The 16,491-nt window shown below is 40.9% G+C and overlaps 1 protein-coding gene across 2 annotated transcripts in view; it reads left to right on the top strand.

Moving 5' to 3' along the window:
• MACF1 (microtubule actin crosslinking factor 1) overlaps positions 1-16,491 on the top strand; it is a 327,723-nt gene that overhangs the window by 174,251 nt on the left and 136,981 nt on the right. For both annotated transcript variants that reach the window (XM_060140476.1, XM_060140475.1), the window contains exons 25-33: positions 106-275; positions 6,101-6,279; positions 7,646-7,784; positions 8,449-8,642; positions 9,875-10,037; positions 10,845-10,928; positions 13,814-13,921; positions 14,107-14,205; positions 16,059-16,211. In XM_060140476.1, the coding sequence (XP_059996459.1) occupies positions 106-275; positions 6,101-6,279; positions 7,646-7,784; positions 8,449-8,642; positions 9,875-10,037; positions 10,845-10,928; positions 13,814-13,921; positions 14,107-14,205; positions 16,059-16,211 (1,289 nt within the window). The remainder of the gene's footprint in view (positions 1-105; positions 276-6,100; positions 6,280-7,645; positions 7,785-8,448; positions 8,643-9,874; positions 10,038-10,844; positions 10,929-13,813; positions 13,922-14,106; positions 14,206-16,058; positions 16,212-16,491) is intronic.

The raw sequence follows: 16,491 nt of genomic DNA, 5'->3' as shown, positions 1-16,491 counted from the left end.
TTGCTTTCATTCATGGAATATCAGGTCTGCTGGAACCAGTGTTGTTCTCAGGTTTGCTGATCTCTGTTGTCGTGCTTAATGGTCTTCTGTGCTGTGCATTCACAGAGGACAAAGAGGAAACTGTGGCCAAGATGTACATTTCAGAGCTGAAGAATATCCGGCTGCGCCTGGAGGACTGTGAACAGAGACTAATCAAACGAATTCAATCCCCTGCCAGCTCTAGGGCTGACAGAGATGCCCGGCAGGACAGTGCATTAAGGATCGCAGAACAAGAGGTAAGCCCTAAGAGCAGCGGGTGCTGGATGCAGAGTAAACAGTTTCAGAATGAATTGGAGGGCAAGAGAGTCTGGCTCCTAAGGAATAAGGCAGCAGATTCATGGCAATCCTACTCCAGAATTCTTCCCTGAAGCCTGTAAATGCCTTTCACCCATGGAAAAGCGTAGTTTCAGCTCCCAGGATATTGCTGAATGTTGATTAGTTTCCTACACAGTTGGGAAGGCAGACACTGGCAAATTGTTCTCAGCGCTGCTTTTGGACTACATATTTTAAGACTACTTAGAGATGCTGCTCTCTGCTCTCTCCCTTATATGTATTGATGTGTATTATATTCTGTGACACGGTTACTGTCAGTCACATGACTCCAAAAATAGTAAGGAAAGACTCAGATTCTACTATGGCTCTGGTACACACTTCTCTATGACTGAGCAAATTCTCTTCCTTAGTTTCCTTTCTTATAAAATGGAGATAGTAATATATGAGTCACACAAGTTGTTTTGAAAATTAAGTGATATGGTACATATGAGCTTCCTGGAAAAGTAGAATGCTGTAAAAATATGGGGTTGTATTCTTGACATAAAAGAAGCAAATATTAATTGCTTTATTAAGTTCTCATGGGCATGCAAAGAAAGTAAGCCAAAGCTCCTTGCTTTTGGCTCCTAGTGTAAAGAAGAAGAAAAGGTTAAAGTTACAGTTAGAGACTTCAAGTATAAGAGATGTCATAAGATAGTACCTAGTGTACTTCCAGATTGCCAAGCAAACATTGCTGTAGGAATGTGGAGTGTTACTGGAACATTTCTACTTGGGGTGTGATGAGGGAGCTCTATGAAGAATGTTAGATTTGATCTGGGAGGTTAAAGGAAATGGAAAGCAATGCCTAATGAGGAGTGAGTTTTCTCACCTTGAGAAATTTCTCAGTAATTCCTAAGCCTGAAGAAGAGGATGTGAGCCCAGTATAATTTCTTTTGGTCAAGAAGGATCTAATATGTCTGTGTGAGGCATGTCATATGTACCTGCAATTCTCATATTAAAGTGTTTTTACTCTTCTGTAGTCATGCAAAATAGGTCAGTCAAAGAAATACAGGTTAATATTGAGCTCTTCTAAAGGACCTTTTTTTAAAAAAAAATGATTTTGGAATAGATTCAGATATAGAGAAAAGTTTTTATTCTCATATAACCGTCACCTAGATTCCATAAATGTTAACATTTTTCTACATTTGCTTTATCATTTTTTCTACATATGTATACATAATATTGATAATAATCTTTTTTTTTTTTGAGAGTAAGTTCCAAACATGGTGCTCCTTTACCCCTGTATAGTTCAATGTGCATTTCCAAAAACAAGGATAGTCTCACATAACCATGGGACAGTGATTAAAATCAGGAAGTGAATATTGGTATAATACTGTTATCCAAGACCTTAATTGAAATTTCTTCAGTTGACCTAATAAATGGCTTTTTGAGTAGTACCCCCACTCCCATGATTCCCCCCCAAAAAAAGAATATTTTGGTGTAGGATTCAGTGCAGTATCCCACATTGCATTTAGTTGCTGCGTCTCTTTAGATTTCTTAACCTGAAACAATTTCTTGATTTTTCATCATCTATCATGCATGACCTTAATATTTTTGCAGAGTGCAGCCCATTTATTTTATAGAATGCCCCCTATTTGTGTTTATCTAAGGCTTGTTCAAGATTAAATATAGGTTACACATTTTTGGCAGGAATACCATAGAAGTGATAGTATGTCCTTGGTGCATCCTGTCAGGAGGCATGTGATGTTGATTTGTCCCATTACTGGTGATAGCTTTTATCACTTGTTGCTGTTTTCCTCATTGTGATTACTAAGTATCTTGTGAGGAGATACTTTGAGACTATGTAAATATCCTGTTTTACATCAAACTTTCACCAAACTGTTACAGTATCTATTGTTGATTCTTTTTTTTTTGATTCTTTTAAATCTTTATTGGAGTATAATTGCTTCACAATACTGTGTTAGTTTCTGTTGTACAACAAAGTGAATCAGCCATATGCATACATACATCCCCATATCCCCTCCGTCTTGAGCCTCCCTCCCTCCCTCTCTATCCCACCCCTCTAGGTCATTGCAAGCACCGAGCTGATCTCCCTGTCCTATGCTGCTTCTTCCCAGTAGCTAACTATTTTACATTTGGTAGTGTATGTATGTCCATACTAGATACTACTCTCACTTCGCCGCAGCTTCCCCCTCCCCCGCCGTGTCCTCAAGTCCATTCTCTATGTCTCTGTCTTTATTCCTGCCCTGCTAGCAGGTTCATCCTGCCCTGCTACTAGGTTTGTTTGTTTGTTTTTTTAGATTCCATATATATGTGTTAGCATATGGCATTTGTTTTTCTCTTTCTGACTTACTCCCCTCTGTATGACAGACTCTAGGTCCATCCACCTCACTACAAATAACTCAATTTCGTTTCTTTTTATGGCTGAGTAATATTCCATTGTATATATGTGCCACATCTTTATCCATTCATTTGTCAGATGGACATTTAGGTGGTTTCCATGTCCTGGCTATCGTAAATAGTGCTGCAATAAACATTGTGGTACAATGTCTCTCTTTTTTAAAAAATTTATTTATTTATTTATTTTTGGCTGTATTGGGTCCCCATTTCTGTGTGAGGGCTTTCTCTAGTTGTGGCAAGCGGAGGCCACTCTTCGTCGCGGTGCGTGGGCCTCTCACTATCATGGCCTCTCTTGCTGCAGAGCACAGGCTCCAGATGCGCAGGCTCAGTAGTTGTGGCTCACGGGCCCGGCTGCTCCATGGCACGCGGGATCTTCGCAGACCAGGGCTCGAACCCATGTCCCCTGCATTGACAGGCAGACCCTCAACTACTGCGCCACCAGGGAAGCCCACAATGTTTCTTTTTGAATTATGGTTTCTCAGGGTATATGCCTGTGTGGGATCGCTGGGCCATATATTAGTTCTATTTTTAGTTTTTAAAGGAACCTCCATACTGTTCTCCATAGTGGTTGTATCAGTTTACATTCCCACCAACAGTGCAGGAGGCTTCCCTTTTCACCACACGCTTTCCAGCATTTATTGTTTCTAGATTTTTTGATAATGGCCATTCTGACTGGTGTGAGGTGATAACCTCAATTGTAGTTTTGATTTGCATTTCTCTAATAATTAGTGATGTTGAGCATCTTTTCATGTGCCTCCTGGTCATCTGGACATCTTCTTTGGTGAAATGTCTATTTAGGTCTTCCACCCATTTTTTAATTGAATTGTTTGTTTTTTTGATACTGAGCTCCATGAGCTGTTTGTATATTTTGGAGATTAATCCTTTGTCTGTTGTTTCATTTGCAAATATTTTCTCCCATTCTGAGGATTGTCTTTTTGTCTTGTTTATGGTTTCCTTTGCTGTGCAAAAGCTTTTAAGTTTTATTGGGGCCCATTTGTTTATTTTTGTTTTTATTTCCATTTCTCTAGGAGGTGGGTCAGAAAAGATCTTGCTGTGGTTTGTGTCAAAGAGTGTATTTCCTATGTTTTCCTCTAAGAGTTTTATAGTGTCTGGTCTTACATTTATTCTTTAATCCATTTGGAGTTTATTTTTATTTATTTTTTTTTTTTCTTGCGGTACGCGGGCCTCTCACCACTGTGGCCTCTCCTGTTGCGGAGCACAGGCTCCGGACGCGCAGGCTCAGCAGCCATGGCTCACGGGCCCAGCCGCTCTGCGGCATGTGGGATCTTCCCGGACCGGGGCACGAACCCGTGTCCCCTGCATCGGCAGGCGGACTCTCAACCACTGCGCCACCAGGGAAGCCCTGGAGTTTATTTTTGTGTATGGTGTTGGGTAGTGTTCTAATTTCATTCTTTTACATGTAGCTGTCCACTTTTCCCAGCAGCACTCAATAAAGAGGCTGTCTTTTCTCCATTGTATGTTCTTGCCTCCTTTATTGTAAATTAGGTGACCATATGTGTGTGGGTTTATCTCTGGGCTTTCTATCCTGTACCATTGATCTATATGTTTTTGTGCCAGTACCATACTGTCTTGATTACTGTAGCTTTGATGTATAGTTTGAAGTCAGGGAGCCTGATTCCTCTGGCTCCGTTTTTCTTTCTCAAGATTGCTTTGGCTATTCAGGGTCTTTTGTGTTTCCATATGAATTGTAAAATTTTTTGTTCTAATTCTGTGAAGAATGCCATTGGTAGTTTGATAGGGATTGCATTGACTCTGTAGATTGCTTTGGGTGGTATAGTCATTTTCACAATGTTGATTCTTCCAATCCAAGAACATGGTATATTTCTCCATCTGTTTATGTCATCTTTGATTTCCTTCATCAGTGTTTTATAGTTTTCTGAGTACAGATCTTTTGCCTCCTTAGGTAGGTTTATTCCTAGGTATTTTATTCTTTTTGTTGCGAGGGTGAATGGAATTGTTTCCTTAATTTCTCTTTCTGATTTTTCATTTTTAGTGTATAGGAATCCAAGAGATTTCTGTGCATTAATTTTGTATCCTGCAACCTTAACAAATTCATTGATTAGTTCTGGTAGTTTTCTGACCAAGTTAATTATTAGTATGACTTTTGCCAAAAGGTGATTTTCTAATTCTGTCATTCCTTTTACATTTAAAATTTTCCATTCTATCAAAAGCGAAGCGCTTGCCTCCCCCGTTCCCTCCTTTCTTCCTTTGTTATGTCAGTATGAACTTATGGATTCTTATTTTAGTTCGGTGGTTTGTATAATAATTTGCTACTGTCTTTATTTTGATGTTCAAAATTTCCCAAATTTAGCCATTGGGAGCCCCTTCAAGCTGGGTCCTATGTCATTTTTTTTTTTTTTTAAGATGTTGGGGGCAGGAGTTTTAGTAATTTATTCATTTATTTTTGCTGTGTTGGGTCTTTGTTTCTGTGCGAGGGCTTTCTCTAGTTGTGGCAAGTAGGGAACCACTCATCATCGCGGTGCGTGGGCCTCTGACTATCGCGGCCTCTCTTGTTGGGGAGCACAGGCTCTAGACGCGCAGGCTCAGTAGTTGTGACTCGTGGGCCTAGTTGCTCAGTGGCATGTGGGATCCTCCCAGACCAGGACTCGAACCTGTATCCCCTGCATTAGCAGGCAGATTCTCAACCACTGCGCCACCAGGGAAGCCCCTATGTCATTTTAACATGCCCTCATCATTCTTTGAGTGCTTTCTTATTTCTCAATAAAACAGGATATTCTGGGTTCCTCTTGCCTTTACCAACCCCAACCCTAGAATCAGCATCTCTCCTAGGAATCTTGCTTCCTTTAGGTTCCTTTATTTAGAAACCAAGATCAGGTGCTGAGTGTGCTTATTTTTATTGGCGTGTCCGCTTCTAGGCCTGCTTAGCAGATAGAGCATACAAGTGATCACAAATTCATATATCTGTTTCCATCCAGTTCCAAACCAGTACCTCAGGGCTTATTCTGTTCTTTCCTTTTTCCAAATATGTAACTCCCCCAAGAATAAAAAACCTCCTTCATATTATCCACAGTAAATTTATTTATTGCTCAATTCTAACATGTACAGATAATGGTTTCAGAACTGCTAACTCATAGTGTTACAAAAAGCAAACCTACTAACTAGAGTTTAATGTAATTCTTTTTGTGTTTATCCTGAAGGTATGTCTATAGTCAATTCTGTGTTCAGAAGTTACTTGTCTGTATTCTTTCCCCAGCTCTCCCTGCATTGCTGTTTCCTAGTTGATTCCATCATTCTCCTATATATGGCATTTGGTTTGTTTCCAATATTTTGCTATTATGAACAAGGACTTCTTTTTAACTTCTTTGTTCAATTCTTTCTCTGTGTTTGTTGTGTGTCTTGTTTCTGACAGCACACCCAGGAGGATTTGCAGCTACTGAGGTCAGACTTGGATGCTGTTTCCACGAAATGCAGCAGCTTTCTCCATCAGTCCCCATCTGGTTCGAGTGTCCCAACTCTGCGCTCAGAACTCAGTCTGCTGGTGGAGAAAATGGAGCATGTGTATGGTCTCTCCACTGTCTATTTGAACAAGTGAGTGAGCTGAGAATTCGGGTCCAGAGGGCAATATTTTCGATTCAGATGAAAAAAGAAGTGCCTGGAATGTTTCATGAACAGTTCAGGGAGAGTGCACCCATAAAAAGAGCTTGTACCCATAAAAAGAGACCTTGGCTTTAGTTTCAAATAACAGGGAGTGGGTTCATTTGGTCTGCAATGAACAAATGCCAGGAATACAGAAGGGGAGTTGATTTACAGTTTTAGGACTATTTTGAACCACATTTCTGATTGATTAGATACCTCTTTTGAAAAAGAAAAAGGGACGCTAAAGAAAGAAAAATTTTCATCTAAACTAAATACTAGGCTTTGAGGGTCTTCCCTCTACCCACCCATCCCTACCCATGACCTTGAGAAGCAAGATCTTAGAGTCTTCATGATATTGAGTGGATTTCTGGCCTCATGCCTTTTTTCCCATGAGACCACCGTGTGTGTGTGTGTGTGTGTGTGTGTGTGTGTGTGTGTGTGTGTGTGTGTGTGTGTGTGTGTGTGTGTGTGTGTGTGTGTGTGTGTGTGTGTGTGTGTGTGTGTGTGTGTGTGTGTGTGTGTGTCCCAGTGCCACCCAGAACTTCATTTTTGTGTGTGTGTGTGTGTGTGTGTGTGTGTGTGGTACGCGGACCTCTCACTGCTGTGGCCTCTCTCGTTGCGGAGCACAGGCTCCGGACGCACAGGCTCAGCGGCTATGGCTTACGGGCCCAGCCGCTCCGCGGCATGTGGGATCTTCCCAGACCGGGGCACGAACCCATGTCCCCTGCATCGGCAGGAGGACTGTCAACCACTGCGCCACCAAGGAAGCCCCAGAACTTCATTTTTAATTAGCTTAAATTGGCGGCACTACACCATGCTTTCTTGTTTTTATGAAACCCTGTCGTTATTTAGTAATGGCGAAGTTGATCTTTTTTTAAAATAAATTTATTATTTATTTATTTATTTATTTTGTGCTGCATTGGGTCTTCGTTGCTGCACACGGGCGTTGTCTAGTTGCGGCCAGCAGGGGCTACTCTTCATTGTGGAGCGCCGGCTTCTCACTGTGGTGGCTTCTCTTGTTGTGGAGCACGGGCTCTAGGCGTGGGCTTCAGTAGTTGTGGCTCGTGGGCTCTAGAGCGCAGGCTCAGTAGTTGTGGCGCACAGGCTTAGTTGTTCCACAGCATGTGGGATCTTCCCGGACCAGGACTCGAACCCGTGTCCCCTGCATTGGCAGGCGGATTCTTAACCACTGTGCCACCAAGGAAGGCTGCGAAGTTGATTTTGACAGTTACGTGTGGTGAATCTCTCTGTAGTGCTCCAGGTCTGTAGCTCAGCTTTTAAAATGTATGTATTAATGGAAGTGATTTTATCCTCACAGGCTAAAGACAATCAGTGTTATAGTGCGTAGCATCCAGGATGCTGAACTCTTAGTCAAAGGTTATGAAATCAAGCTGAGTCAAGAAGAAGCAGTACCAGCAGATCTCTCAGCTCTGGAGTCCCATCGGTCTACGTTACAGGTTGGTTGTTCTCAGTTCTTAGGTTGACTTAACGTATCCATAGCTTGGGGTTAGCAGAGAAATGCAGTTTTGGATGGCATGACACTGATGTAAGTTTGCATTTGAATTAGGCAGAATATCATACTTAATATCTTTTGATGTGGGTCCAAAGAAGAAAGGATTGAGAAATATGGTTAGCTAGAAAGGGGAGATAAAGGACTATGCTTCTCTATTTATTTCTTCCTATTTCTCCCCAGTAAAGTCATAGTTTAATTGGATATAATCAGTGGTTGTGCTATAAGTTTGTAAATCACTTAGCTGTTATCTCCTTTGATTTTCACAAGCAACTCTGTGAGGTAGATAGAGAAGGCATTTTTATCTCTATTTACATACAGAATACCAAGATTCAGATTGGCTAAGTGACTTATCATGGTTTCATAGCTTATAAGCGGTAGAGCCAGGTTTCAGACACAAGTTCTTTGCACATTTTCTGTACTCTACTGACTGGCCAGTCTGCATGAGGACTGTGGAGGCATTTCTGGCACCAACAGTATAGAGTCTAGGTTCCGAACCACAGATGTAATATGGAGCTGGCTGTAGACAACGTCCTTGTTTTTTACCTTAGTCTGAGTCCTTTTTTAGCGTGGAATATATTTAACCTGTTGCTGTGCTTGTGTTTTTATAGCACTGGCTCAGTGATGCGAAGGACAAGAATTCAGTGTTTTCAGTCCTGGATGAGGAAATTGCGAACGCCAAGGTGGTGGCAGAGCAGCTGAGTCGTCTGACCCCAGAGCGAAACCTGGATTTGGAACGCTATCAGGAGAAGGGCTCCCAGCTGCAGGAGCGTTGGCACCGGGTCATTGCCCAGCTCGACACCCGGTAAGTGGCGGCCCCACCCTTTTCTTCTCTTAGGGTTCAGGAGCCAGGTTTTAAACAAAAATAGTTATTTCTGTGTATGCTTGTTTAAAGGCAGGAATTGATAGGGAGGGGTAGAAATTAAGTGACAGTATACCTTCTAGACAACGTAAGTGCCAGGAGGTTGGGACCACCAACCCCAAAGCAGTCCTGTGGCTTGCTTTTGGGGCACAGTGATGGTCCTATTAGCAGTGCTTCTCCTGTGTCCCTGGTCTTAACCCATTTAAGCCATGATGACAGTGGTGTCTTAGAATGTAGACTGGAAAGGTGACTTAATGATCTTTTCTCAAGGACAAAACCTGAGTTCTAGCTCTTGTTTTACTAGCTTTGAATCTTTTTTTTTTTTTTTTGGCCGTGCTGCACGTCATGCGGGATCTTAGTTCCCCGACCAGGGATTGAACCTGTGCCCCCTTACAGTGGAAGTGCAGAGTCTCAACCACTGCCATGCCGGGGAAGTCCCTAGCTTTGAATCTTAATATGAGTTATTATTCGTAGTGGGACTTTGTAGAATTTCTTGCTTCCTTTTCATTTGCTGATTTAGTGGTTTTTATTTGTTATTTGAAGTCCTGCTTTTGATGACTGATTTGAGTAGCAAAGATAGGAAGCTACCTATCTGAGGCTAGGCTAGTTAGGAAAATATATAGGAAGTGGGGTTATAGAGACTCAGATAAGCTTGGACTGATTCTCTATAATTGAATTACTATCCCAAGGCTAGTTAGACTAACAATAGTGGTATAGGAAGCTGTTACTGTAATTAACAGTTAATTACTACTATTTTTTACCCACTCCACCCCTACTTTTCTCCCCAAGAAACTACAGTGATTCATAAATCATAGCTGGAGTATTCTGACAGGTACTCTGTCATCAGGAGACAAAAGTGTACAGGCAGTACTACCTTATTGGCAACCTGGTAATCCTTGGCAACATAGGTGAAAAATTTGACAAGGATTATCATGGGATGCCAGGCCCCAAAGCCGATTCCAGGCCTAGCAGGGCACGACTGGCTTCTATTCACTTTTCACCCCATAGCCTGGTGGGTAAATGTATAGCTCCCACTCAGTGCTGCATTGCTCTTTCCTCAAAATAAAGATGTATCCTCTGTGGTTAAGCCCAACTGGGCTTGGAGGGAATTGCCTCATTTACTTAATTGTATTTATACCAAGATAACTGATAGCAGTTTCCCTTTGCTTCTGCAGCCAATCTGAGCTAGAAAGTATCCAGGAAGTTCTGGGAGATTACCGAGCCTGCCATGGAACTCTCATCAAGTGGATTGAGGAAACCACTGCCCAGCAGGAAATGATGAAGCCAGGCCAGGCTGAGGACAGCAGAGTGCTATCCGAGCAGCTCAGCCAGCAGACGGTGGGTGTGGCCGTAGCCGAGTGGAAGTTGCACGGGGGAAGCTAGCTCATCATAAAGAAGATGATATGCTAGCAATTAGCTTCCCTCCAATGTTAAGACATTCTGAGCTCCTTCTGAAAAGGGTTTAAGCAGGATGGGCTCTAGGGCTTTGCATTTAGGCCAGGTAACCTGTAAGGCCCCTTCCAGTCCTGAGTTTCTGTGAGTATATATTGAAAGCACTAGATGGGCAGAGTAGAATTATCTTGCTTTATTTTGTTTCTTGATATTACATTTTGTTTTGCTAGGATTAGAATATAGGGGAATGAAAACCCAGGGAAAGCTATGAGTGGAAGAAAATTATTTCATTCAAAGCAGTTTTTATTTGTTGGTATTTTGGGTTTTTTTGGGGTTTTTTTTGGCTCCCTCACTCATTATGAGAACTTGAGCAAATTACTTAGTCTCTTAGTATTCTACTTTCCTTAACGATAAAACAGACATAGTCCGTTATTTGTTCAGCTGCCCTCCTGAGGTTTTTGTAGTTAGGATTAGATGAAATGATACATGTAAAATACTTAGAACGATGGTTTTCAAAGTGTGGACAACCAGAGTAGCAGCATCAGCATCACTTGGGAATGTGTTAGACATGCGAGTTCTCACACTCGAACCCAAATCTATCGAATCAGAAACTCTGGAGGTGGAACCCAGCAATCTATGCTTTATCCAGTGTTCTAGGTGATTCTGACGCAGCTAAGTTTTGAACATGGTAAATGCTCAGCTGTTTCAGTGATGATAATGACAATGATAAGGTTGTGATATTTTGGTTCCCAGGAGCTGTTTGCAGAAATCGAGAGAAATCAGACAAAACTGGACCAGTGTCAAAAATTTTCCCAGCAATACTCCACTATTGTAAAGGTAATGCTACCATATCCCAGAAGGAACGTAAATCGTCTCCAGCTTAGGAAGATCTGCATGTCACTATAGGTTTTGGTTTTGGACAAGTAAGCAGAGCTCTTCTGCTCCATCCTTAGGTTAATGCAGATGTGTGCTTCTCATGGCCACATATTTGGGGATGCTCAAAGAGGTACCAGACATCAGCTGAGATTTGAGGAGTCTCCATTTGGATGACCCACAGGCCTCTTAAACTTACCATGTGAAAAACAGAATGTTTGGGTTTTCTTCTCAAATATGCTTCTCACTATCTTGCATATCTCAGGAAATATTGTCACCATTTTCCTAGTTGCTGAGGCAAAAAAACCCCCAAGAGTCATCCTTAACTCTTCTCTTTACCTTAAACTTTATGTTTAACAACAGTCTGGGAACAAATTGCTTCATCTTCCAGTATGTCCCGGATCTGACTACCCGTCATTGCCCCTCCCTCCTCCATTTTCCTGGTTCACATCTAAGTGAAGAATCTTCCATAGCCTGCTCCATTACTCTGCGCTGCTCTCTTGCTTCTGCTCCTGCCCTCACAAGCTATTTTCCCACACAGTAGCCAGACTCACTTTTTAGGAACATACCACACATCACAGAACCTCAGACACCATCGATTATAAGCCACATTATTTTATGCACTACCAAAAAGGGAGAAACTCCACCAATTATGCACATGTCAAGTAAGACATATTGCAAATTTTAGAGATACTAAAATGTAAGGGAAATGTGTACCTTACCATAGCTGAAACATGTATAGATTAGATCCTGTCACTCTTCTGCTCAGAACTGTCTCATGGCTTCATATCATACTTGTACTAAAATTTTAAATCCTTTTGTGGTTTATGAGGCTATGCAAGATCTGGCTCCCCACTCCCTATTTCTCTGATAAGGTCTTTAAAAAAAAATGACCTGAGATTCTCATATATTTATTTGTTTAACATGTGCCTTCCCACGAGAATGTAAGTTCAAGGGGAGCAAGGTTTTTTCTGACAAGCACATAGTCGGTGCTCAACAAATAGTTTTTTAAATGAATACATTTCTTCAGTTAATAACAGGAGACTTGGTGTCACAAAGAATTGCGTTCACATCCTAGCTTCACCATTTTCTAGGCTTAAGACTTTGAGCAAACATTTAGCCCCTCTGAGTTTCTGTTGCTATATCTACAAAATGTGAACAGTAACTACCTCACTTGTGATTGCAAAGTGTTTGCAACGATTAAATGGGATAATTTATACATAGGACAATGCCTCAAACTTAAAATACATTCAGTAAATGGTAGCACGTGTTTTTATTAATATTTTATTGTTACTATTTTTTTTTAATAGACTGCTTATGGAACTCATTCAGTATTTTCCTCCTGCCTAGAATTTTCAAAGTCGACAATAAAAAGCAAGACATTCTAGGCAAAAGGAACTGCATAATCAAAGGCATGGAGGAATAAAATCCAATGATTATATGAGGAAATAGCAAATTCTAGCAATTCTGGTATAGCTAGAAGGTGTACTTTACATGAGAAACAGTGATTGTGGAAAATGAGAGGGGAGATTGGGGCCAACCTTTGAAAGGCCTTGTTCAGTTCCCTTGTCTTTACCATCTGTTCTTTTTTTTTTTTTTTTTTTTTTTTAATAAGAAAGAGCTTAACGGGTTCTCAGAACTGACAGGTTATGGCCTGGGCAGCCTGAGCAAGAAGAGTGGCATCAGATAAAGCTGAACATGTAGACTGAGGGCTGGCTGGGGCTCACAGACATTTGCATTTTATTCTAAGAACATAGAGGAGTCAGCCAAGAAGTAAAATAGTAAGAAGTTAAGATAAATAATCTGAATAACATTTTATTTTTTTATTTTTTGGATTTCTTTTTTTTTTGAATTTCAGTTTATTATTATTTTTAAACAGCAGGTTCTTATTAGTTATCCGTTTTATACAAATTAGTGTATATATGTCAATCCCAGTCTGTTCTTGCTCCTCAAAACATGGTCTGTGAACCAAGAGCATCGACATCACCTGATAACTAGTCAGAAATGCAGAATCTTCAGCCTGCTGGATCAGGATCTGCATTTTAACAGGATCCCCAGGTGAATGTTGGTATTTGAGAAGATCTTCTCTAGGTCACTGAGAACTTTCAAACAGAGGAACGAAGTGGTCACCTTTTTGACTTAGAAAAGTTATGCTACTAGTAGGACAGAAAATAAATTGGAGGTGAGACTCTAAGCAGGAGAGTAAGAGGCTATTGCACTGTCATGTGAGCTATGAAGAGGGCCTGGACCAAGGCAGCACTCTCAGGATTGCAGAGGAAGTGACAAGATAGCATGGTGACATGAGAAGAGTGTTGGTTTAGGGACGGAAGACAGATTCCAGTCCTGACTGTGTTGCTCACCCACTGAGTTAATTAGGGAAGCTCACTTCCTGTCTCCTGGCCTCAGTTGCCCCATGTGTGAGATGAAAGGATGGGGTCAGCAGACAACAAACTGCAAATTCAGGAGCAGCCTACTGTGGCCCACAGGCTAAATCCAGCCTGCACATCTATTTTATATGGCCCATGAGAAATGCCTATAAAAAATCAGAAGAATAATACCTCACAACATATGAAAATTATATGAACTTCAGCTTTCAGTGTCTCTAAGTCATGTTTTATCATCATACAGCCATGCTCTTTCATTTACTTACTTTCTATGGCTGCTTTCACTTGCAGTGGCAGAGGTGAGTAGCCACGACTGAGATAGTACAACTTTCAGGAAAAGTTTGCTAACCTCTATTCTAAAGGATCGTCAAAATGCGTTTCACCATTGAAATGCTGTGATGCTACTGCATGACAGTGTGAGCTCTAAGCCCTGTGTAAACGTAGTTCAATGTCTTCTTCCCCCAGGACTATGAATTGCAACTGATGACGTACAAGGCCTTTGTGGAATCACAGCAGAAATCCCCGGGCAAGCGCCGTCGCATGCCTTCCTCTTCAGATGCCATCACGCAAGAGGTGAAAGGGTGGGGCAAGGACATGTGCCGCTGTCTTCCCTCAAGGAAAGATTCGCTCATCGAGGCCTTACAGTTTGATTACTGTCGAGCGTGTGACTTCATGAAAACTTCCTCTTATTGTCAACTATTTAAATTGACTTTTCTGGCAGATAACTTATCTAAATTGTTTTTTTTTTGGAACCGTAGTTCATGGACTTAAGGACTCGCTACACAGCATTGGTGACCTTAACAACTCAGCACGTGAAATACATCAGTGATGCACTCCGGCGGCTGGAGGAGGAGGAGGTGAGGGCAACTGGGTCCTAAATCATCTTGAAAGTAGAATGAAAAATCTTGAACCTCATCTGTCAAGATTTAAAATGCACACACAGCCAGCCGATGTCCATTGTTCACAGTAGTCATGTTCTATGAAGGCACTGTACACACTGCACCAGCAAATTCTTTTTTTTTTTTAACATCTTTATTGGAGTATAATTGACTTACAGTGTTGTGTTAGTTTCTGCTTTATAACAAAGTGAATCAGCTATACATATATCCCCGTATCCCCTCCCTCTTGCGTCTCCCTCCCACCCTCCCTATCCCACCCCTCTAGGTGGTCACAAAGCACCGAGCTGATCTCCCTTGTACCAGCAAATTCTGAATTCATGCATCCAGGGGAACACAGGGTTAGGTTACTGCCAGCTTCTGGTCACATCACAACATTTTTGTCAATGGATAATGCACAACCTGGTTTTATGTGTGTTTTTGTTTAAAAACACATGTTAAAATATATCTTATTGATTCACTAACATTGAACTCATGGCCGAGAGCAATATAACTCACACCTGAACAAAGCTTATTAAACGCATTTTCTCCGTAAGGCACATCACAGCCTTCTAGTGAATAATGAGGACAGACTGTCTTGTGTCTGACACTCCCACTTGCAAGTATCTTTATTACAGAAACATTATAAGCATGAAGAAAGGGATATGAACAGAGATCGTTAATAAAGCATAATTTGTTAAAGAGGAATAGTGGAAATATCCAAATTCCATATGATGGAATGCTATGAAGCTGTTAAAAATAATGAAATAGATTTAAATGAACCAACAAGGAAAGATATTTATAATATATTTTTTGAGGAAAAAAGCAAGTTGTATGTATAATTATGATTTCAGTAATAACAAAACTGTGTGTACCACAGAGGGACAATACGGGCATACAAACAAGTTTAGAAATATATATACCAAATTCCTGAGGAAATGAGATTAAAGGAACATATATTATGAATTTCAGATTGTTTGAGTTTGTTGTAATGAGTATGCAGTCTTTTTGTAATTATGAAGATCTTCTATGTCTTTGCAAAATAAGTTTCCACATATTCAATAACACTTATAAAAGAAATGCTGTTGGAAACATTAACCCATACCAACTTTTGCCCATGTAAATTAGCAAAAGACTTCCTTTCTGTCAGTACCTACCTCATTTAATCTCTGTAGATGTCCATCTTTTCATCTGTAAATCTAAGAATTATGAACATGTGTAAGATGCTATATGTGAAGGGCTTTTTAATTAATTTATTTTATTTTATTTATTTTTGGCTGTGTTGGGTCTTTGTTGCTCTGTGTGGGCTTTCTCTAGTTGCAGTGAGCGGGGGCTGCTCTTCATTGTGGTGTGCAGACTTCTCATTGCGGTGGCCTCTCTTGTTGCAGAGCACGGGCTCTAAGCGCACGGGCTTCAGTAACTGTGGCTCGCGGGCTCAGTAGTTGTGGCTCACGGGCTTAGTTGCTCCACGGCATATGGGATATTCCCAGACCAGGGCTCGAACCCACATCCCCTGCATTGGCATGCGGATTCTTAACCACTGCGCCACCAGGGAAGCCCATGAAGGGCTCTTTAAAATCAGTAAATAATTATTGACTTCCCATCACATATGAAAACAGCATGCTTTTTAGAAAAGTGCTAACCTAGATATAATGTATTTAGCTATTAGTATCACCCAGGTGCTGGTGAGCAATGCTGTAGGCTGGGTAAATTTTATTTAACTTGGGGTTATTTTATGATTTAGGTAACATTCATGTCTTTGTTTTAGGAACTCTGAATCAGGCCGGTGTAGTAAGACATTGACCAAGATACTGATTTTCTGTTTCCTCTTCTAGAAAGTGGTAGAAGAAGAAAAACAGGAACATGTGGAGAAGGTTAAAGAACTTTTGGGCTGGGTGTCTACCCTAGCAAAGAATACACAAAGCAAAGCTACCTCATCCCAGACCAAAGAATCAACAGACATTGAAAAAGCTATTTTAGAACAGCAGGTGAGTAGAAGGTCCATCTGTCACTTCCTGGGTAGCATAATATGTGATTACTCATTAAGAGGAATAATATGTCACATATGGGCCGCCAGGAACGATTATGATCTCAATAAGTGTTAACTTCCAGGACTTAAAGAAACTTAAGACGTCATCTTATTTGTACTTCTGCTTTCTAGATCACTGTATATAGTGGTAATAATCATCTTACCTAAGCTAATTTTTTCCCTAGGATTTTATTTTAAGTTATTTCAAATGATTTTTGGTTCTTTAATATCTTGGGTTC

This window comes from Lagenorhynchus albirostris, chromosome 2, assembly GCF_949774975.1.
Source record: "Lagenorhynchus albirostris chromosome 2, mLagAlb1.1, whole genome shotgun sequence".
NCBI classification, from domain to species: domain Eukaryota; kingdom Metazoa; phylum Chordata; class Mammalia; order Artiodactyla; family Delphinidae; genus Lagenorhynchus; species Lagenorhynchus albirostris.
Note: the sequence above shows the minus strand (reverse complement) of the source record. Positions and strands in the feature narration are given on the sequence as shown.